This window comes from Neoarius graeffei, chromosome 3, assembly GCF_027579695.1.
Source record: "Neoarius graeffei isolate fNeoGra1 chromosome 3, fNeoGra1.pri, whole genome shotgun sequence".
NCBI classification, from domain to species: domain Eukaryota; kingdom Metazoa; phylum Chordata; class Actinopteri; order Siluriformes; family Ariidae; genus Neoarius; species Neoarius graeffei.
In genome coordinates, this window is record NC_083571.1 from 100,256,300 (window position 1) to 100,279,431 (window position 23,132).

The 23,132-nt window shown below is 43.1% G+C and overlaps 1 protein-coding gene across 4 annotated transcripts in view; it reads left to right on the forward strand.

Annotated features, from left to right (window-relative positions):
• LOC132883771 (1-phosphatidylinositol 4,5-bisphosphate phosphodiesterase beta-4-like) overlaps positions 1 to 23,132 on the forward strand; it is a 258,886-nt gene that overhangs the window by 169,117 nt on the left and 66,637 nt on the right. For all 4 annotated transcript variants that reach the window (XM_060917766.1, XM_060917768.1, XM_060917767.1 and 1 more), the window contains 2 exons: positions 9,009 to 9,111; positions 9,348 to 9,512. In XM_060917766.1, the coding sequence (XP_060773749.1) occupies positions 9,009 to 9,111; positions 9,348 to 9,512 (268 nt within the window). The remainder of the gene's footprint in view (positions 1 to 9,008; positions 9,112 to 9,347; positions 9,513 to 23,132) is intronic.

Genomic DNA, 23,132 nt, shown 5'->3' on the forward strand with positions numbered 1-23,132 from the left:
CAATGGGGCTTGCCATGAAAGGAAAATAATCAGTAGGTTGTTACTATAGAAAGCATATTAGAAGAGTATGTTAAAGCTAGACGACCTTTCGATTTCATAAAATTGGTGAAATTTAGTTTCCTCTGAAATTTGGTCTTTGTGAAATATGTTTATTTCTGCAATATCTTAAAAAACAGGCCATTCTGTGGCTGGGAAGTTATTTAATTTGAGGGGAATCCCGAGCAAATAATGTGCATGAAATCGCTCGCTTCGCGCAGTCAAGCAGACAGAGGAAGTCCGTGTGCGCATGCGCAGGTTTACCATGACCGTGCACTGACAGTTCCATCATTCTGTCACTAAACGAACAGCTGATCACACCGAGGTGCTCGCTGACTGCCGATATTTATTAGTTTGGTCCTGCGTTTCCTTTCCTTTGCAACATAACGATGGTTACGTATGTAACCGCGGTTCTCTGAATTTCGGATGACCACCAGAGACGGTGCTGTAAGCACCTGGATGTCCATCACATGCACATGCAGTTCGAGTGTCTGTATACCAACAAGGTCGCTTGCGACAGGGGGTGACGTATGTCACTGCACCGGTACTTAAGGTGCGTTCACCCCAGAAGCGTTCTCTTGGCAGTCTTCTCGTCAGCCTTCCGAGTGACGGCCAAGTTCTGGCGGTCATCCGAAATTCATAGAACCGCGGTTACATACGTAACCATCATTCTATTTCATTTCTACTGACCGCCAGAGGCGGTGCTGTAAGCACCTGGATGACTTATACCAACAGGGTCACGAGGAAGACCTATTTACCCTACGAATGGCTGAAAAGGGTGGCTGTGGCCAGTGGATTGTGCATGGCCACATTAGCCCTATAAAACCTTGCAAACGTGCAAGTTGAGACCCATGAGGCAGCGGCGCAGATATCAGAGAGTGGAACTCCACGTAGAGCCGCCTATGATGCAGCCACATTCCGAGTGGAGTGGTCTCGGATGTGGGGAGGGACCGGGAGGCTGCTGCTAATGGCCTCCACAGTCCAGTTCAACAGTCTGTTTGGACAGTGCGTGGCCGCGCCTATGTCCAGTGTAGCCCACAAACAGTGCATCCGACTGCCGAAATGCAGCAGTCGCTTTGATGTATGCCCTCCGTGCTCGAACTGGGCAAAGAAGGACGTAACCTTGGCCCTGCTCATTCTCCTCAGGTGGTGGTCTGAAGGCTTCCAGGCTGAGGGGCTGATTGGTGTATGAAGAGGAGGAGAAGTTCTTGGGCATAAACGAAGAATTAGGCCACAATGTTACACCCGTGCCATCGGGCTCCATTGTAAGCACTCCCGGCCGATAGACAGGGCGTGTAGTTCACCCGCTCTCTTAGCATTCCTTTTAGCTATAACGTCGGCTGTCTTTAAAGATAGCCACTTGAGCTCCGTCCCCTGTAGGGGCTCAAATGGAGGTTTACACAGTGCACTTAAAACCAGAGGCAAGTCCCAAGCTGGTCTTGGACTGCAGTGAGGGGGTCTTATGTGCTGAGCACCTTTAAGAAAGTGGCTCACCCATGTGTGGGATCCTACAGTCAGCCCGTCTACCCTGTTGTGTATTGCAGATATAGCCGCTACATACACCTTGATGGTGGAGGGTGCAAGGCCCTCGTCCAGATGAGACTGTAAAAAGCTGAGAATCCCCGGTATCGGCAACATGCCGGTTCCTGATGGCGTGCTTGGCACCAACTTACAAAGAGCTTCCACCTATTGGCATAGAGCGCATTGGTGGAAGGTGCGCGGGAACACTGGATGGTCCACACAATGGTCGACTCACATTCTGCTAGCAGTGGGTCAGGCCCTTCAGAGGCCACACCCACAGCTGCAACTGTACTGGGTTCGGATGCCAAATTTGACCTTCCATCTGTGAGAGGAGGTCCATCCGTGCAGGGAGACACCAAGGCTCCTTGTGCAGCAACCCGTACAGGGTAGGGAACCAGACTCTCCCCGGCCAATAGGGGGCTATCAACAGCACCCTGTGACCCTCCTTGAGGATCCTCTTGAGAGTGGGCAGAATTAGCAGGAGTGGTGGGAAAGCATATAGGAGCTGCTGTGGCCACTCGTGTGCCAGTGCGTCTTGGCCCAAGGGGCTTGACGTTTCTTTCAGTGTAAACCACAGGGGACAATGTGTCGTGGCCTGGGAGGCGAAAAGGTCCACCTCTGTCCTGCCGTATTGCAGCCAAATACTCTGCACCACTTCCGGGTGCAGCTTCCACTCCCTTGGATCGGGGTTCTGTTGTGACAGAAAATCCGCAGCAGTGTTCCTCACTCCTGGTGAATGCATTGCCCTCAGGCTCACCAGATGAGGGTAAGCCCATGTCAGTAGGTGCCGAGTGAGCTTTCAGGGAAGGTAGTGACCTGGTGCCGCTCTGGTGGTTTATATGATAGACCACAGATGTATTGTCGGTCTTTATAAGGACATGCCGGCCTGCTAAAATCGGACGGAAATGTTTCAGGGCGAGGAAAACAGCCCGCAGTTCTAACACATTGATGTGTTGTCCCTGCTGTTGTGGGGCCCATACGCCCCGGGCAGTCCTGCACTGCCACACTGTGCCCCAGCTGATCAGTGATGCATCGGTGGCGACTACTTCTCTGCGAGAGGGTATGGACATAGACATGAGGAGCAACTGGCCGTGATTCTGACTGGCCTGTGCCTGTGATGTTGTGGATGTAACCCAAGGCTGTTCATCCAGATTTGTAGAGGCCTGAGTGTGAGGAGGCCCAACGGAACTACCGACGAGGCAGCGGTGAGTATACCTAGTAGTGTCTGGAAAGATCTGAAGGTCAGGGTTCGTCCCTTCCTGAAGCGATGTAGCCGTCGGACAATATCGCTCACCCGTCGCTAAGACAGGGTTGCCTTCAACAGCTGAGAATCCAGCTGAAGGCCAAGAAAAACAGTCTTCTGGCTGGGTGTAAGGGAGCTCTTGGCGTGGTTCACCCTGAGCCCAAGTTTGGTGATGTGAGAAACCAGCACGGCTGGGTCGCTGAGCGCGTCTACCCTTGACTGAGAACCAATCAACCAGTCATCCAGGTAGGGGGAGGATACGCATTCCCCTGCTCTGAAGTAGGGACAGTGCTGCCGCGATGAATCTCAAAGATTCTGGGAAGTATGCATCCTTCAGATCGATGGTTGTGAACCAATCGTCCCGTCTGATGCTGTTTAAGACATCGGATGTGCGCAGCATATGGAATTTGAAGACCTTGAGATGGTCGTTCAAATGTCTCAGATCCAGTATGGGGCGAAGCCCACCCCCCTTTTTTTTGGGGGGGGGGATGATGAAATAGGTGGAATAAAACCCACTGTTTTGTGAAGTTGGATCTAATGGCTCGATGGCCCCCTTTTTCCAGGAGGGTCAAGACCTCCTGGCGTACTGCCAGAGCTTTCATTTTGACCCCTTGAAATCTCAGCAGTCGTCATCTGAATTGTATGCTGTAACCCTGAGAGAGGGTGGATATAACCCAGGGGTCTGATGTTACCACTTCCCAGTAGGCAAGTTGTTGACTGGTGAAGTGTCTGACCGCCGGAGTGGAGTAGTCAACGTCTGCCTCCACGCCCCCTATGGGGGGGGGGGGGAGTGGGAATTGTACCCCGACGTGCCTGTGCGGCGGCGCCAAAGAGCTGTCCCGGAATCACTGGGAGAGTGCGGAGGGCCCTCCTGCAGGGATCTGAGAGTGGTGACTGAGCCAACCCTACCTGACGCCTGGCGAGAGTTAAAGACGACATTAGTCTGCCCAGCTCCCTGGACATGAAAGCAAATGCCTGCAGCGAGGCCTCGCTTAGGCTTTGCAGTGATGGGTCTGCTCCAGAAGACTGAAGAGCCTGAGACTGGGCCAGGATCAGGTGAGATAATGAATTGCCTATGCGTGCAGCCCGTGCTGCAGCGTCATAGCTCTTCCTGATGAAGTCATTGGTCAAACGACACTGTGGCCGTGGACAGCGAGCGTCGGGTCTCAACGCCTCCATGCTGACCAGACCCTGACTGGATGCATCCTGTATCTCTACAGCTCCTCAATAAAGGGGGCTGAAGGTGGAACAGTGAAAACAGCAGAGGGGGAGTCTAAAAAAGGCACTCTGCATCCGTACTTCAGATGGTGCCGTGTCCAACCCCAGGCGCCATTTTTATCATGGGCTTGACCATAGTGGAAAGCACGTCCTCCTCTTGAAGCACCGTGGCCGGGGACAGCACCAGAGGCTGTGGCTCAGGAGGAGTAAATGAAGCAGCAGAGGCGAGAGCATCAGCAGGCTGTGCTTCAGGCGGTTGTAGGTTATAGAGCAAAGCCTTAATCTCAGCAAGCTCTGAAGGACCACAATGGCAAAAGTATTTTTACTTTTGTGTTATCCTCCATAATATTTATATTTATATTATGTTTACATGTTATGTTTTTACTGCAAAATAAATCAATACAATACAAAAAGAGCCAAGGTGCCCACTTGTTGTGCCAAGGGGTCCACCTTCTGGTACTTGGGCCTACAGGGAGCCTCCCATGACGGCTGCTTAGGGCGCTTCCTAGACTTAGGAGGCAGAGCATAGTCGCTCGGTGCTGGGGGCAGTCGAGAGCCCAAACTGCTTTCCAGCTGAGCAAGCCTAGCAGTGCGTCAAGCAAACAAAACGAAATATCCGCGGCGGAGTCAGGCGAACACACTCACCCAACCGCGTTCAGGTAATCAGCAATCAAAGCTGAAATAAACAAGCTACAAGGCGAGAAAATACCCATGTGCTCGCGGTGAAACTGAAACTTATAATTAGAGGTTGCTGGCTGCCGAAGTCCGAGTGGACTCACTCATAACCGATTTAGTTGAAAATACTTTACTTACCTTAAAGGTTTGAGACAATCAGCACATAAACATGACCGCTGTTTATTCTACTTACCTAAATATGGATTAGGTGACGGTAAACAAGCAGTGTCGAAGTACCAATACAGAGCCAAGCAACCAAATGAAATATCCGTGGCGGAGTCAGGAGCGAACACGCTCACCCAGCCGCGTTTAGGTAATCAGCAATCAGCTGAAGTAAACACGCTACAGTGCGAATCAGAAGCGCACACAAGCACTAATTAAGTATCATACTTGCAACAAAACGATACTTATTAAATCGCTACAAGGCGAGAGAACACCACTATGATCGCGGTGAAACTGAAATTTATAATTAGAAGTTGCTAGTTGCCGAAATCAGAGCGAACTTCACTCAGCAATAAGCTGAAGTAAACAAGCTACCGTGCGAATCAGAAGCGCACACAAGCACCAAATAAGTGTCATACTTGCAACAAAACGATACTTATTAGATCGCTACAAAGCGAGAAAACACCCCTATGATCACAGTGAAACTGAAATTTATAATTGGAAGTTGCTAGCTGCCAAAGTCAGCGAACTTACTCATAAACAGTTTCTTACCTTAAGCAAATGGCAAATCGCAGTCTTAAGAGGGCGAAAAAAACCGCAGCTCCAACCCGTTAAGGGTTTGCAAGACTCCAGCGATTGCTCTTAGAAAATAGTACTACTCGAATAATCTGCTCTGCACAAGAAGATGCAAGAGAACGCTTCCGGGGTGAACGCACCTTAAGTACCGGTGCAGTGACATACGTCACCCCCTGTCGCAAGCGACCTTGTTGGTATACAGACACTCGAACTGCATGCGCATGTGATGGACATCCAGGTGCTTACAGCACCGCCTCTGGCGGTCAGTAGAAATGAAATAGAACGTCTTTTCTTCTCGCTTTCCGTAACTGTAGACGTTTCATTCGCACACTCACATCCTCCATTTTTCTCTCCTGTTTCAAATTTGTATCCCACAATGCCTTGCACAGATGGGGAAAGCCCACCATGTGATGCATGATGTAGTATCTTGAATTGGGTCATGGTGAAGCAGGAAAAAATAGTGGAGAATTTAGGGCCACGTGGCTCTAAATTCATTAATTGTTCTATTAAAAAAAACTAATAAAATTGGAAGTCTGTGATTCGAATTCAGTCGCTTTCAGTCCACTAAACAAAAATAATTGTGTGTCAGGAAAAATTATTTTTTATGACCTACACTTGAAAAATCTGAAAGGCAGTCTAGCTTTAATTACCTACTTTCTGAGCTGTGTTGCTATAGAAAATTTAATCAATAAAACATTCACTGTGATGTAATCAATATCAATCCCTCTCGGAAAACATGTATAATCATCATATTTGAACTGTAAGAGATTTTTATAATCGCTCTTTCCACTCGCAGAACCCTAACCAGTTATTCATTGTTGGAATGTACGATCACTGAGCACTTTATTCGGTATACTGTAGTAATACTGGCTCTGAAAACACCCTCAATTCTTCATGCCATGGATTCCACAAGATGTTGGGAACATTCCTTTGAGATTCTGGTCCATGTTGAAATGACTGCTTTACACAATTCCTGCAGATTTTTCAAGTGCACTTTCTCTGTGAATCTCCTGCTCTTCCACATCTCAAAGGTGTTCTACCGGATTCAGATGTGGTGACTGGGAAGGCCACTGAAGAACACTGAACTCATTGTCATGTTCATGAAACCAGTTTGTGGCGGCGTTTTTTTTTTTGTGACATGGTGCATTATCATGCTCGAAGTAGCCATTAGAAGATGGTAAACTGTGACTATGAACGGATGCACATGGTCAGCAACTGTACTCCAACAGTCTTTGGAATTCAAACCATGATCATTTGGCATTAATGAGCCTAAAGGGTGCCAAGAAAACATTCCCCACACCATTACACCACCTCCACCAGCCTGGACTATTCACACAAGGCAGGTTGGGTCCATGGATTCATGCTGTTGGTGCCAAATTCTGACCCTACCATCTGTGTGCCTCAGCAGAAATCGAGTTTCATCAGACCAGGCTACATTTTCCAGCTTTCAACTGACCGGTTTTGGTCGGCCTGTACCCACTACAGCCTCAGCTTTCTGTTCTGTTCTGTTTAGTGGAACCCGATGTGGTCTTCTGCTGTTGTAGCAAGTCTCAAGATTTGACATGTTCTGCTTTCTGAGATGCTTTTCTGCTCACCTTCTTTCAGGTTTTGTCAATTTGAACCAGTCTGGATTATCTTTCTCTGTTGATCTCTTTCATCAACAAAGCGTTTCCATCTGCAGAACTGCCACTTGCAGCTGATTTTTTTTTTTTGCACCCTTCTATATTCACCAACAATCATGCCATGGTTAAAATTACTGAAATCACTTTGAATGACCCTTGAATGAGTAGGTGTAGAGGTGTTCCTAATAAAGTGCTCTGTGAGTGTATATCAGAGAGGAACTATCAGGGCCTTCTAGGCGTTCAGAGAAGGCTCAAACATATCAGCATTTCAAATGTTATATTTGATTTCTTTCATTCTTTAACTGCTTTCATTCTTTCATATTTCCTTATAATTCGTCTCTTCTAGTTCTAATTTGGCCTCATTTTCGATCAAATTTGCTTCAGAAATGAAAGGGTTACTGTCCTGAAAACTTTAAAATCGAGTTATCCATTGAGAATTTTTTTGTTTGTTGTCTCTAGGCTGAGAAAAGTTTAGAGCTGGCTCACTCATTGGTTAGGACTTCATTGCCGGGTCAGAAGGCCATGGCAGTGTACGTTTATGTAGGAAGTGACCAATGAATTAACCAATCAGATTTTGATTTATAGTGGGAGGGACCAAAAATGTATCGCCCTCAGCCTTCTCGAAGGCCAACGCTAGCTTAACCACGAGTTGGCACCATCAGCGCAGAAGTGAAGTAACCTTCCAGTCGGTGTAGCGTTCATCAGTAGTGTTAGCGAATGCTAATAAAGCAGTCAAGCCTCTGCTATCAATAGCAAGTAGCACAGGCTAATGACCGAGAAACTAAGATTTCTGTCTCCAGAGTCTTCTTCCAATCACGCTCACCACAGTATTTTTCACTCAGACTTAAGTATTCATTTCCCTCTGTAATTGGCTTTGTTACTTTTAAAATCAACATCGACAACTACACACAACGGAGCAACCTGGCAGCCTGCCGCTAATCCCTTGCAAAATCCTTTGCCTTGTTGCTTTTTTTGTTGTCTGAAGTCCCAGCTCTAATATTAACAGTTCGCCACTGGTAAAAGTTTTGTAAAAACCAGTAAAAATCCAGTAAAAGTTTTGTCCTATATTATACTGGTTTTATTAATATTGCAGTTAGATTGAAGATTGCATTAAGTATATTTGTTTTTAGTTACTGACTAAACCCATTCCATTTTTATACTACTTGCCAATTAGTCTATAACTAAGAACTAAATATGCTGATACTGTATATAATAATGTTGATTGTGATGCCAACAGCATAATATGAGTAAAATTATGTTATAATTTATTTGCAGACCCTCTGGCTAGGTCACAGACCCCGTTTTAAGAACCATGGGTTTATAGTATTTAAAAAGGTGTAAAATAAATGGGGATAGTCTTTCACTTAATACTGTACGTGTATGACTGATAAAGGTAAATAGATTAAAGTCTCATCTCATCTCATTATCTCGAGCCACTTTATCCTGTTCTACAGGGTCGCAGGCAAGCTGGAGCCTATCCCAGCTGACTATGGGCGAAAGGCGGGGTACACCCTGGACAAGTCGCCAGGTCATCACAGGGCTGACACATAGACACAGACAACCATTCACATTCACACCTACGGTCAATTTAGAGCCACCAGTTAACCTAACCTGCATGTCTTTGGACTGTGGGGGAAACCGGAGCACCCGGAGGAAACCCACGCGGACAATATGCAAACCCCACACAGAAAGGCTCTCGTCGGCCACGGGGCTCAAACCCGGACCTTCTTGCTGTGAGGCGACAGCGCTAACCACTACACCACCGTGCCGCCCATAGATTAAAGTGTAGTACAAAATAACAAACAAACAAGAGAGTGATCTTTTCAGCTAGAGCATGTGTGTGTGTGTGTGTGTGTGTGTGTGTGTGTGTGTGTGTGTGTGTGTGTGTGTGTGTGTGTGTGTGTTGTAACAGTAGAGGAAGGTGAGTTACTGCTCTATGTGTGTATTTCCTGCAGGTACCTACTGAAACCAGATTTCATGCGCCGCTCTGACAGGATGTTTGACCCATTCTCTGAGACACCAGTGGACGGTGTCATCGCTGCCACCTGCAGTGTTCAGGTGAGACCTTCATGCCTATAGAGGGCACTGTACACCTACAGTAAACTTACACTCGCTGAGCAATACTGACTGCCTGCTACTTGAGCTACTTACATGTCTTCATATTAATATAAACAGATCTTTCATAACTGTTCTTGGATCAGATTTGAGATTTTGTATGCTTTCCTGATGTTGCTAACAGTTGTGTGTGTGTATACGGTATATATATAATATATTTGCATATCTGCCTCTGTCAGGTGTTCTCGGGTCAGTTTTTATCCGATAAGAAGATTGGCACATACGTAGAAGTGGACATGTACGGCCTTCCCACTGACACCATCCGAAAAGAGTTCCGCACCCGCATGGTGATGAACAACGGCCTGAATCCAGCCTACAATGAAGAGCCTTTCGTTTTCAGAAAGGTAGGCGACGACGCACTCACAGAAGTGAAGCAGGGAGACAAACACAGCGATATGTAATTATAGTGAAATTCAATTAGCGTTACGTAATCTAATTAAGCATCTCTTTTATCTGTGTAAAATGGGCTGGAGAGTGATCAGATAAAGCCCCTCTTAATAGCTGTATTTACAACTCAGATGTTGTGCAATATCACACTACAGCATTTTTGTTGGCAGTGTATGTGACAGACCTCTGTCAGCATGAATATTCTGATGATCCCTTATGCTTCATATCGTATGCTTCATGTTGTGTTTATCTTCAAACAGCGCACACACACACACACACACACAAAATTAACCGCTGATGCCTCATCCACTTCCATGCATTCCTACAGAGTTCTACAGCACTACTACAGCATGTAATGTTGAACAACATTCAAAGTCCTGTAATCATAATAATTAGGCTACGTTCACACTGCAGGCTGAAGTGACTCAAATCCGATCTTTTCGCCCATATGTGACCTGTATCCGATCTTTTATTGACAATATGAACAACACAGATCCGATTTTTTCAAATCCGACCCAGGCCGTTTGGATATGTGGTCCTAATTCCGATTCCTATCCGCTCTTTTCATATGCGACTTCAGTCTGAACCGCCAGGTCGCATTCATCCGACTTACACGTCATCAACAAGCCACAAACGTCACTATTCTGCGCTGAAGTAGGCGGCGGGTCTCTCAAAAAAAGTTACAACAACATGCCGCATAATCACGGGCGCAGGTAGAGGGGGGGACTCGTCCCACCCAGATTTAAATTCACCTCGTTCGGTCCCCCCCACTTATAGGGAGGAAAAACCGTCTATGCTGTCTTTCTTTGCATAAGGCAAACCTCACGGAAAAATCAAAAGACTAATTACCATTCGGTTTATTGAGGTGCACAGCAGTGTATACATAGTTGCAACAACTCACATAAAACAAAGACTGATATTCGGTTGGTTGAGCTGCGCAGACTGCACAGGTTGCGAGCTCGAGCTTGGTTGCTATGGTTACTAACAACAAGTTTGGCAGGCATATCGGGGTTGGGGTTGGTTTGCTGGCAGCTTTGTCCCCCCCAGTTTTTTGTCCCTCCCAGTTCAAAAAACGTATCTGCGCCCCTGCGCATGACATCAATGCGAGGGACGTTTCGGGCTGTGAAGGTTCTGAATCTTCTCAATGGAAGGACGCAGAGGTTAGGGAGCTGATTTCCATTTGGGGGGATACAGCTATTCAAGCTAGATTGGATGGGTCATACCGCAACCGGGCGGTTTTACTTCCGTAAACACTGGCCATGCTCACTGCGTGTGACGTCGTCGTATCCTGCAATGCGCATGTGGAACACTTTTAGGTCGCTTTTCGTTCATACTGAGGATCACATACAAGTCGCATATGTGAACGACCTCACAAAAAAATCGGATTTCACAAAAAAAATCGGAATTGAGCATTAAGCCTTGCAGTGTGAACGTAGCGTCAGAGAATGTGATCTTCATTAGCATCCCAGATTTATTTTATCACGCAAATCTATTTTTTGTTTGTTTCACTTTGGTTTCTGGTTCCTTACATATGGTTACCCATAATGCCGTTTGACTGCCTATTGATAGTAGCACCAGTAAGAATTAACCCTCACATCATCTCTATGGAAAGATCCCAGCTCTCTCATCTACTCATCTGTACACTCTGCTCAAACAGATCACGTTCGTAAAACGCTCCATCTTTCATGCTGAAACGAATAATATTGTTCTGAAAGTTGCAGCTGTTTCTGAGCTGAAATACACCGGTTTCCCTTTTGCATGTACGGTACAGTGTCTTGCAAAAGTATTCATCCCCCTTGGTGTTTGTCCTGTTTTGTCGCATTACAAGCTGGAATTAAAATGGATTTTTGGACGGTTAGCACTATTTGATTTACACAACATGCCTACCACTTTAAAAGGTGAAAATTGTTGTTTTATTGTGACACAAATAATAAACAAGATGAAAAACCAGAAATCTGGAGAGTACATAGGTATTCACCCTCCCAAAGACAGTACTTTGTAGAGCCACCTTTTGCTGCAATTACAGCTGCAAGTCTCTTGGGGTATGTCTCTATTAGCTTAGCACATCTAGCCACTGGGATTTTTGCCCATTCCTCAAGACAAAACTGATCCAACTCCTTCAAGTTAGATGGGTTGCATTGGTGTACAGCAATCTTCAAGTTATGCCACAGATTCTCAATTGGATTGAGGTCTGGGCTTTGACTAGGCTGTTCCAAGACATTTAAATGTTTCCCTTTAAACCACTCCAGTGTAGCTTTAGCAGTATGTTTAGGGTCGCTGTCTTGCTGGAATGTGAACCTTCATCCCAGTCTCAAACCTCTGGCCGACTCAAACAGGTTTTCCTCCAGAATTGCCCTGTATTTAGTGCCTTCCATCTTTCTTTCAGTCCTGACCAGCTTTCCTTACCCTGCAGATGAAAAACATCCCCACACCATGATGCTGCCACCACCATGCTTCACTGTAGGAATGGTGTTCTCAGGGTGTTGGGTTTGCACCACACATGGCATTTCCCATGATGGCCAAAAAGATCAATTTTAGTCTCATTTGACCAGAGAATCTTCTTCCATGTGTTTGGGGAGTCTGCCACATGCTATTGGGCAAATTCCAAGCAATTACTTTTTTCTGGCCACTTTTCCATAAAGCCCTGCCCTGTGGAGTGTACGGCTTTAAGTGGTCCTATGGACAGATACTCCCATCTCCGCTGTGGATCTTTGCAGCTCCTTCAGTGTTATCTTTGGTGTATTTTTTGCATCTCTGATTAATGCCCTCCTTGCCCGGTCTGTGAGTTTTGGTGGGCGGCCTTCTCTTGTCAGGTTTGTAGTGGTGCCATATTCTTTCCATTTTGTTATAATGGATTTAATGGTGCTCCCTGGGATATTCAAAGTTTGGGATATTTTTTATAACCCAACCCTGATCTATACTTCACAATTTGTCTCTGACCTGTTTGGAGGCTCCTTAGTTTTCATGTTGCTTGCTTAGTAGTGTTGCAGAGTCAGGGTCCTTCCAGAACAGGTGGATTTATACAGACATCATGTGACAGATTATGTGACTTATGAAGTGAATTGTTTGGACCAGCTCTTATTTAGGGGTTTCATACGAAAGGGGGTGAATACCTATGCACACTCCAGATTTCTGTTTTTTCATCTTAATTATTGTTTGTGTCACAATAAAACAACAATTTGCACCTTTAAAGTGGTCGGCATGTTGTGTAAATCAAATGGTGCTAACCCTCCAAAAATCCATTTTAATTCCAGCTTGTAATGCGACAAAACAGAAGAAACACCAAGGGGGATGAATACTTTTTCAAGACACTGTAGCTCACAGAGAAGTAAAATAATATCCTTTCATATCTGGTTAACCCAAAATTGAAAAAGAGAACATTTTCCTTTCTAGTTCCACCCCATCTTCAGTTACACCTACAATTATAATCTAATCTACTGATGGAAAATCAGTGACATTGTTATGCCTCTGCCACTAGATTGTCTGTCTGTCTGTCTGCCTGAGATTAGCATGATGTCTAAAGAAAGCGTGGTTGAATATTTGAAGGATTTATATGGAATTATCGTCATTGTAACCAGCAGGTGAGCTGATTAGATTTTGGAATTGACCCAAACAGGATCACAGCAAGGTCAAATGTCTGACAGCTTTCCTATTTGAAGTGTGCATGTGTGTCAGGTGTTTCAGGCATACAAAATCAGTACCAAGAAGGACTAGACTTTTTGTCTTGGACGCCATTGGTGTTGAGTTCTACTTCAAAAAGAAAGAAAATGCTGAATATCACTATCAGAAGCATCCATATTAATCTTCATCACATCATCTGAGGCATTGGACTTTTAATTGGAAGGTTGTGAGTTTAAATCCCAGCACTGCAAAGCTGTCACTGCTGAACCCAGCAGTGTTGTAGTCACTAAACCTCAAGTCCGAGTCCAGTCTCAAGTCCCCAGTGTTCAAGTCCAAGTCATTAAAGAAAATTTTGAGTCGAGTCCACTATTGATCCGAGTCAAGTTTGAGTTGAGTCTGAGAACAAGACTCCAACCGCACCATTTGATGATGGCTGTTGCTGCCTTTATGTGAAACCGTCTCTGCTACTGTGTTGGGCTAACGTCACTGCTCGACTGCCCCATTTTAGTTAATAGGCTACAGATAAAAAGATTGTTCATTGTTCAGCAAGCCCCACCCACTATCAACAGGGCAAATAACATGAGAGAGGGTTAACACTAGCTAGTTCATCGCTCAACAAGCCCCGCCCACTATCAACAGAGCAATGAACATAGCATGTCACTTACTTCTCTGGGTGGAGTCTTACCAAACGATGATTGAAGTTCGAGGTTGTCCCTGTCGTCTCCTCAATAGTTCTTCTACATATGAAACACATAGCAGTGTGGGGGGGGTTTCGCACTGCATGAGAAATCTGTATAAGCAAAGCAGACAATCCTAGGGGCGTTCTTTCCAGGCATTTTAGCACCATTAACATTAGTTTGTTCCTGAACATGACGTATGAACAGGTGAATGTGCATTCTCTTGCACAAAAGTAGTAAAAAAGTAATGTAGATATAAATATCTTATGCCAAATTATTATGGCATGTTCCAAGAAATAAAGAAAAATTCCAAGTCCTCGTCTCCAGTTTCCGAGTCCAAATGCAGTTAATGCATGAGTCCAAGTCCGAGTCATCAGTGCTCAAGTCCAAGTCAAGTCACAAGTCCTTAAAATTAGGGCACAAGTTGGACTCGAGTACTACAAGCCTGGTTGAACCCTTGAGAAAAGCCCCTAACCCTCTATTGCTCAGTTGTTAAAAAATAATGTAAGTAGCTGGATAAGGACGTCAATCTGCCAAATACCATAAATGTAGGTAAAAATTACTTGTAGTATTTAAACACAATCCTCATTGTCTCTTCACTCGACTGATCACTGGGGGGAAATAATCACATTAATTGGATCAGTTCTGGCTTGATATAAATTTTTGTATCTCTTTTTAAAATTTTTTAAACCTTTTTTGTCATCTGTACAATAGTTAAGCGCTTTCTCTGTTTTGATTAATTTTGATGATGCAGGATCATCACAGATATTTCTGGTCTGATTTAAAATCGAATTGATTAAACTTATTTCTGTTTCACTACGGCATGCAATGATTCAAAAACATGATCATGTTTTGTGAGTCAGGCACACTTCGCTATCAAGGGTTTTAGACATTTTTCAAAGATCTAAAGTGCGTCATGTCCCATTAGCTGTTGCCAAGGGCAGACCACATCCACAGTCTGCATTAGCACAAATGAGCAATTGCTAAATGTCTTGCCTCACACACACCCGGCCATCCACTGCATGGACATCCTCAATCTTCAGTGGCTATCTGGAGGAAAAACACTCTCTCAGGATTACAGTCCACTGGGTGTCAGACTTACATGCTGTTCAAACAGAATTGATTAGACTTGTTTGTTTCACAGTGTCATGCAAAAATCAAATTCTGAGCAAAGCAAACTTAGCAAGGGTTGACATCTTTAGGCAGACTGTTGACTTACTTACCCACAGGCAGTTTCAGACAGATAGCCAAAGTAAGGTAAGAAAATAGACATTTCCACGTGGGTTAAAAAACAACAACAACAACAACGTTTATTTATGTGGTCCTAAAGTAGAGCCATCTCTATTTTAGGACAACATCATTAATAATAATACAAATATTAATAATAATAATAATAATAATAATAATAATAATAATACACTGTATTTCTAAAATTGTTTCTTGCTCTATGCTACTTTATATTTCAGCATACAGTGTCTTGAAAAAGTATTCATCCCCCTTGGTGTTTGTCCTGTTTTGTCGCATTACAAGCTGGAATTAAAATGGATTTTTGGAGGGTTAGCACCATTTGATTGACACAACATGCCTACCACTTCAAAAGTGCAAATTGTTGTTTTATTGTGACACAAGCAATAATTAAGATGAAAAACCAGAAATCTGGAGTGTGCATAGGTATTCACCCCCCCCAAAGTCAATACTTTGTAGAGCCACCTTTTGGTGCAATTACAGCTGCAAGTCTCTTGGGGTATGTCTCTATTAGCATAGCACATCCAGCCACTGGGATTTTTGCCCATTCCTCAAGACAAAACTGATCCAACTCCTTCAAGTTAGATGGGTTGCGTTGGTGTACAGCAATCTTCAAGTTATGCCATAGATTCTCAACTAGATTGAGGTCTGGGCTTTGACTCGGCCATTCCAAGACATTTAAATGTTTCCCTTTAAACCACTCCAGTGTAGCTTTAGCAGTATGTTTAGGGTTATTGTCCTGCTGGAACGTGAACCTTCATCCCCGTCTCAAACCTCTGGCCGACTCAAACAGGTTTTCCTCCAGAACTGCCCTGTATTTAGTGCCATCTATCTTTCCTTCAGTCCTGACCAGCTTTCCTGTCCCTGCAGATGAAAAATATCCCCACAGCATGATGCTGTCACCACCATGCTTCATTGTAGGAATTGTATTCTCAGGGTGTTGGGTTTGCGCCACACATGGCATTTCCCATGATGGCCAAAAAGATAAATTTTAGTCTCATTTGAGCAGATAGTCTTCTTCCATGTGTTTGGGGAGTCTGCCACATGCTGTTGGGCAAACTCCAAATGTGTTTTCTTTAAGCAATGACTTTAACCCAACCCTGATCTATACTTCTTCACAACTTTGTCTCTGGCCTGTTTGGAGGCTCCTTGGTTTTCATGTTGCTTGCTTAGTAATGTTGCAGAGTCAGGGTCCTTCCAGAACAGGCTGATTTATACAGACATCATGTGACAGATCATGTGACACTTTGATTGCACACAGGTGGACCTTAATCAACTAACTATGCAACTTATGAAGTGAATTGTTTGGACCAGCTCTTATTTAGGGGTTTCATACGAAAGGGGGTGAATACCTATGCACACTCCAGATTTCTGTTTTTTCATCTTAATTATTGTTTGTGTCACAATAAAACAACAATTTGCACCTTTAAAGTTGTCGGCATGTTGTGTAAATCAAATGGTGCTAATCCTCCAAAAATCCATTTTAATTCCAGCTTGTAATGCGACAAAACAGAAGAAACACCAAGGGGGATGAATACTTTTGCAAGACACTGTGCGTAGTTTTAGCAATAAAATAAGATGTGCTTATCAATTTGTATTTTCTTTTATACACTTTCTTTGGCACAGTTACTTGTTTTTCTTTTTTTTTTTTCTTTTTTCTTGTTTTGCTGAGTTTGCATGCAGTGCCTGATGAGTAGAACTAAACCTGCTTTAGTATTTGAGAAGGGTAGAAACATAGGATAAGGTGATGAAGAAACGTGTTGAGAAAGTGACTCAAGTTCATGGAGATAAAGCAAACAAGAAAAGGAAATTAATCAGTATGATGCTTCATTTTATCATAATGTTGGGATCAGACTGTGCAAATTCAGCTCGATTTTGACATGATCTTTTCATGGGCAAAAATTTCCAATGCTGAGTTTGAATATGAATGTCGGGAATGACGAACAGGCCTCATAGTGTGACATAATCAAAAAACAGCTATGTGGCATCTGGGACATCCCACGACACCCCGAAGAAAAATCTAGCATGTCAGAATCTTTTGTGTTTTCTTACATAGTTTAACAACTCCTATGATGTGTTACGTGGTGCTCCTTCTGTAGCCATGATTGACAATTTCTTGACCCTCCTCCCTGATGACATGCAAGGACGTGAATAATTGGTCAGGGTCAGACTTGTCGTATCGCCAGTCTCCCAGCCAAGACATGGCAAGAATTTATGGCACTATGATTATCTAATCTGACATAGTGACCATTGTGAAAGACAGAAATTTCGTGTAGTCTGATCCCGGCATAAGAGGAGCAGAGTAAGAGCAGTATGACAGACAACAGTATAGAAGATGAAGATTGGAGAAAGAACAAAACAGTGAAAAGCAGAGAAACCGCAGCACAGCAGGAAGCTGGTATGTGGCACAAGTAAAATGAAATATGCGTTGCTTTAACCAGTCAGTATCATGTGGTGATATGTCAGAATCAAAGTCGTTTAAGTGTAAAAATTAATGCTTTAATATGGCGTTTGGGTCGGTAATTGTATTTTAAGCAGTATTATTGGTATAAGGAAACAGGGAGTGAGTGAACAAGGGACAGAGAGAGAAAGCAAAGCTATTATGCTGAGACCAGCAGAAAGGCAGAATCTCTCAACCATGACACTGAGACTCCAGCACAGGCCATAAATCACCGCTGCCGCAGTGCTGCCCCCTCTCTCTCTCTCTCTCTCTCTCTCTCTCTCTCCTTCTCTCTCGCTCCTTCTCTCTCCCTCTCTCTCTCTCTCTCTCTCACAAACACACACACTGACTGCTGTGACTGCCCTACACACATTCATGCACACACACACACACACACACCTATACGAGCCATCAGCACTGCTGTTATTTTCAGAACACACTGCTGGTTTGAACACACACACACCATTATTGCCATTATCCTACACCACACGCTCATTCAACCAACACTGACACAAAAGAGCTAAAAATGTTAAACACAGGCACTGAGTCAGATAAATCCTAAAAGCCTGGCAGTGTCCATGAAAACACCTCAGATGTACTTTAATAAAACAGACTAATATTTATATTAGCCCATAAATACACATACACACACACACACACACACACACACACACACACACAAAACAGAACACAGCTACTAATCATCCTTATACACACACACAAATACTCCTGTAATCAGCACTATGACTTACACGCACCTGGGTTAAAAATAGCAAAGGGTCCAATTTTCATTCAGGAAGGTTTAATATTAAAATAGCACCATATACTCTACTATCCATCCATCCATTATCTGTAACCGCTTATTCTGTACAGGGTCACGGGCAAGCTGGAGCCTATCCCAGCTGAATACGGGCGAAAGGCGGGGTACACCCTGGACAAATCGCCAGATCATCGCAGGGCTGACACATATGCCGCTTTTCCACTACCAACGCGGCTGAGTTGGGCTGAGCTGTGCCGTGCTGAGTTGGGCTGAGTCGAGCTGAGCGGGGCTGTTGGAGTTGCATTTCGACTACAACCGCGCTGAACCATGCTGGCTGGAAGTGGGTGGACACATTGGGTGGAGTTAGCGAAAGTGGGTGGACTTCACGTGATGTCGTTAGGCGGCGCAAACAGTGACATCAGTGACCTTTTAAGCGGTAGTCTCACGACCCGGATAGTAAACAATAAACATGGAGTCGTTAGTGTTGCTGGTCTTGGTGCTGTGGCTTGTTGTCACCGACAATGCCAACAGATACTGGCAAGAGCGTATAGATGAGGCGAGGCGCATAAGGCTTCAGAAATTCTCGTAATTCGTAATTCTTCTTCTTCTGGGTTTACAGATCCCAGCGTGCTCGCGGGGCGTGTGTGGGCATGTGAGGACACTCCTCCTCACCAATCAGTGCACAGGGGAGTGTCTCCTCACGCCCCTAGCCCCACTCGGCTTGGTTTGGCTCGCTTCAGCCCCACTCCAAAACCGTGCGAGTTTTGGGTGCTGAGTAGGGCTGAAGCGAGCTGAGTCGTGCTGCTCTGAGGTAGTCGAAACGCGAGCCGTGTCGGGCTGAAGTGAGCTGAAAAAGGGTAGTGGAAAAGGGCCATTAGAGACAAACAACTATTCACACTCACACCTACGGTCAATTTAGATCCACCAATTAACCTAACCTGCATGTCTTTGGACTGTGGGGGAAACCGGAGCACCCGGAGGAAACCCACACAGAGACAGGGAGAACATGCAAACTCCACACAGAAAGGCCCTCATCGGCCACTGGGCTTGAACCCAGAACCTTCTTGCTGTGAGGCGACAGGGTTAACCACTACACCACCGTGTTGCCCACTCTACTATTGTTGATTTTTAAAAAATGTAAATTGCTGCTGCAGTCAGACACTGCAGTAGTCGCCTTAGGGACTATATTCAGTCATATTAGTTGCTTAACTGGACCTTTACAAATTTTAATTGGATACTGCTGCCAGAGAAGTTACATCACACAGCTGATCTGGTTGGTTTTGACAAAGTCTAAAAAATCTAATACATATTTTTGCTCCTTCTCAGGTTACAATAAATATATTAATAAACCTCAGGCAATAGCCCCTGGTCCTTTTGTTGGCACAAATCTCAATAAGCTTCCTGAGATCAATTTTCTCCTACTGTTAAAAAGATTTAAGACGACCCATCTTGTGAATGCGTAAGATAAACTATAATTTTTTCCCCATGATACTCTATTTACTCCAAATAATCCCTTTCTATTTATGTATTAAAAAATTATATAGACACAGTTATACAGGCATTTTTCAAGATTTATCTGGCATAAGAAAACCCCAGACTTAAGCTTTCCAAACTTCAATGACGAATTGACAGAGGAGGCCGAGCTTTTCCCAGTAATAATCTGTATACCTGGCCATGCCATGCAAAAACTTATTCAAAAAACTGTCCAGAGGTATACTCAGGCAATGATATCAACTCTTGGTTTGCACAACAATCTTCTCAGTTACGCCTCCTCACTGAGAATATAGACAAAAAACTATATTAAAGTTAGACATCTCAGACGCTCGCTGGCCGTGCTGTGAAAATTGTCCATGCAGACACTCATCTAAGTTTCCAAACCTGTCATTGCTTAACTCTTGAATATTTTCTATCGTGAATACTATCATTAAAAAGCTTATAATCTCTGCTTTCCAAAGAAATTTATCTCGTTAAGATCTGTTCAGTACTTTGGGAGTAACAGTCGGTTGAATTTGGTACAACAGATGCTCGCGGGACGTTGGGAAACTGTGCTTTTTGAGTCACGGGAAAGTGGTCAGGCTCTCTCTCTCTCTCTCTCTATCTCTCTCTCTCTTCTGATCAGTTTCTGACTGGATTCCTCGTGAATATCAATCAGATAACTTTTATAGGGATGTTCTCTCACTCTCACTGTTTCTAATGAAGTATTCAGCAAAATTTTCCGTCAGCTAGTTTTGATGTTATGATTCACAGGAGACTTTGAAGTGAGTTTTCATAGCTTTACCTACTTTTTTTTCAAATAAAACTGATTCATGTAAATAAATAACTATTTTAGAATATAACTGTGGTCGTTTTGATGAAAAATATTGAGTTCTTAGGGGTTGGAATGATATTTAAAAAAAACGGAAGTCAGAAATGTGAATGTCAATTTCAATTCAACTGAATGTGAATTGTTTTTTGGATGTGGATCACAGTTTTTTCAAGGTCCGTCTTGAAAGCTGTGAATATTATTCAAAATAATCATTTATATTCTTTCTTATGAAGAGTAGTCAGCCCTACTTAGAAATACAAAATGCCTACAGAGCACAAAGAGGGTATTAGAAATAATCTTTTATTGCTTTTTTATTTTGATAGAGAATGGTAGATGTGAATGACATTCAAAGCTTATTTATGCATATTTTATCATTAACATTGATTTCTCCTTCTTTGTGATGTATAAATAAGAGTTAATATCAGCTTTATATTGCAAAAATAAAGCCATTTGGTGAAACTTTGAAGAAGAGAGTGTACTGATTTAACATGTTTACCTGATTAGCATGATTAATACTAATTAAATATTAATTTGCATAATTGGTTTGTACTAATTTTTCAAACTTTGTATTCAGTATACAACCATCTATGTGCCTGCCAATTTCCATGTAAATATCTTGAAAAATAGAAAAATTATTAAGAAAAACATTTGATCTCATTGGTTAATGAGGCCCATTTTGGACCATGTGATCCTCGTACAGAATATTACAGCAGTTTTCTAAAAATTAAGCCTTTTTTTCAATCTTTGATTTGTAATATCTCAAGAACGGATAAACAAATTTTAATTCTGTAAAAAGTATGTTGTTCTGCATTCAATTCTGAATTAACTGAGAGCAGTTTCAAGCAATTTGGCTTGAACTTGAATTTTCACCTGATATGCCTTATTAAAGTTGAAATAGAACTATCTTCTTATTAGTTAGATGTTCCAAAACAGCATTTTATTTTGGCTAATTTCAGATTAGACACTTTATTTTATCTAAGATTCCTGCTCACCATCTGATCTAGTCAATTATTGAATAATCGTTCACTACAGAAAGACAGGTGGAAAGGTTAATATTAGTATTCAACTCTTTATTTTTTGGAATAAATTGGCTTTAGATCAAAGATTTTCCAGTGTCCATATAAAATAAGTCATGTTGTATGATGTCATTGTAACATAAAACTTATTATCTATTATCTGACAGGTTAGCTTGGATATTTGGACATAAGATAAATCTTAGTAGATTCATGGCAGTGAATTTACTGCTACTGTTTTTAACTGCAAACCTGATTTTTTGCTGTATATTTAAGATGTGTACAATATGATTTTTGTATGTTATCCAAGTAGTATAACTAAAATTATATATGATTTTATTTCATACTAAATGACATTCCGATTGGTTGAGTATAAGGAATAAAATATGAGGTTATAGGAAAATAAATCAACGATAGGGTGGTGCGATGTAACAGCATGTCCCAAATGGTTTTATTTCTCTTATACCACAGAAATTAGCCAATGACTAGAATTTTTCATTTGTTAAGGAGAATACTTTCATTCATTTATAGTTCCATGTATAAGACATTTTAATAAAGAAATTGTAAATCCTGCTATCCTGAATACTTTCCCATGTCAGAGAACAGAGAAGTCAAGTCAAGTCAGTTTATTTGTATAAACACTTTTAACAATAGACATTATTGCAAAGCAGCTTTACAGAAAAATAAAGATTTTAAACATATAAACTAATAAATGTATCCCTAATGAGCAAGCCTAAGATGACAGTGGCAAGGAAAAAAATCCCAGAGATGACATGAGGAAGAAACCTTGAGAGGAACCAGACTCAAAACGGAACCCATTCTCATCTGGGTGATAACAGATTATTGTGTGATTATAAATAACACACTTTTATAAGTGTGTCCTATATGGTCACAAAGTACAATTGTGTAACCAGGAAATTCATTATAGTTTTAGCATGAAGTCTATTTTGTTGGTTATCAACTGTTCATTGATGAGTGCAAAACTGTTCATGACAATTGCAGTCCTAAAGTTATCATGGCAGTTGTAGCTGTAAGCCATCATTGCAAAACTGTAAGTGTACATTTTCTAAGTGTATCGTAAGACTGTGCATATGGGGCTATCCTTCATAGGAGTGAAGCGATGAGAACCTTAGCCAGAAGTAGGGTATAAGGTTGGATCTAGGGGCTGTACATATGGGGGCCATCCTCGCAGGAGTGAAGTGATGAGAACCTCAGCCAGAAGTAGGGCATCAGGATGGATCAGGGGCTGTACATATGGGGGCCATCCTCATAGGAGTGAAGTGATGAGAACTCCAGCTAGAAGTAGGGCATCAGGATGGATCAGGGGCTAGACATATGGGGGCCATCCTTGCAGGAGTGAAGCGATGAGAACCTCAGCCAGAAGTAGGGCATCAGAATGGCTCAAGGGCTGTACATATGGGGGCCATCCTCGTAGGAGTGAAGTGATGAGAGCTCCAGCTAGAAAAAGGGTATAAGGTTGGATCAGGGGCTGTACATATGGGGGCCATCCTCGTAG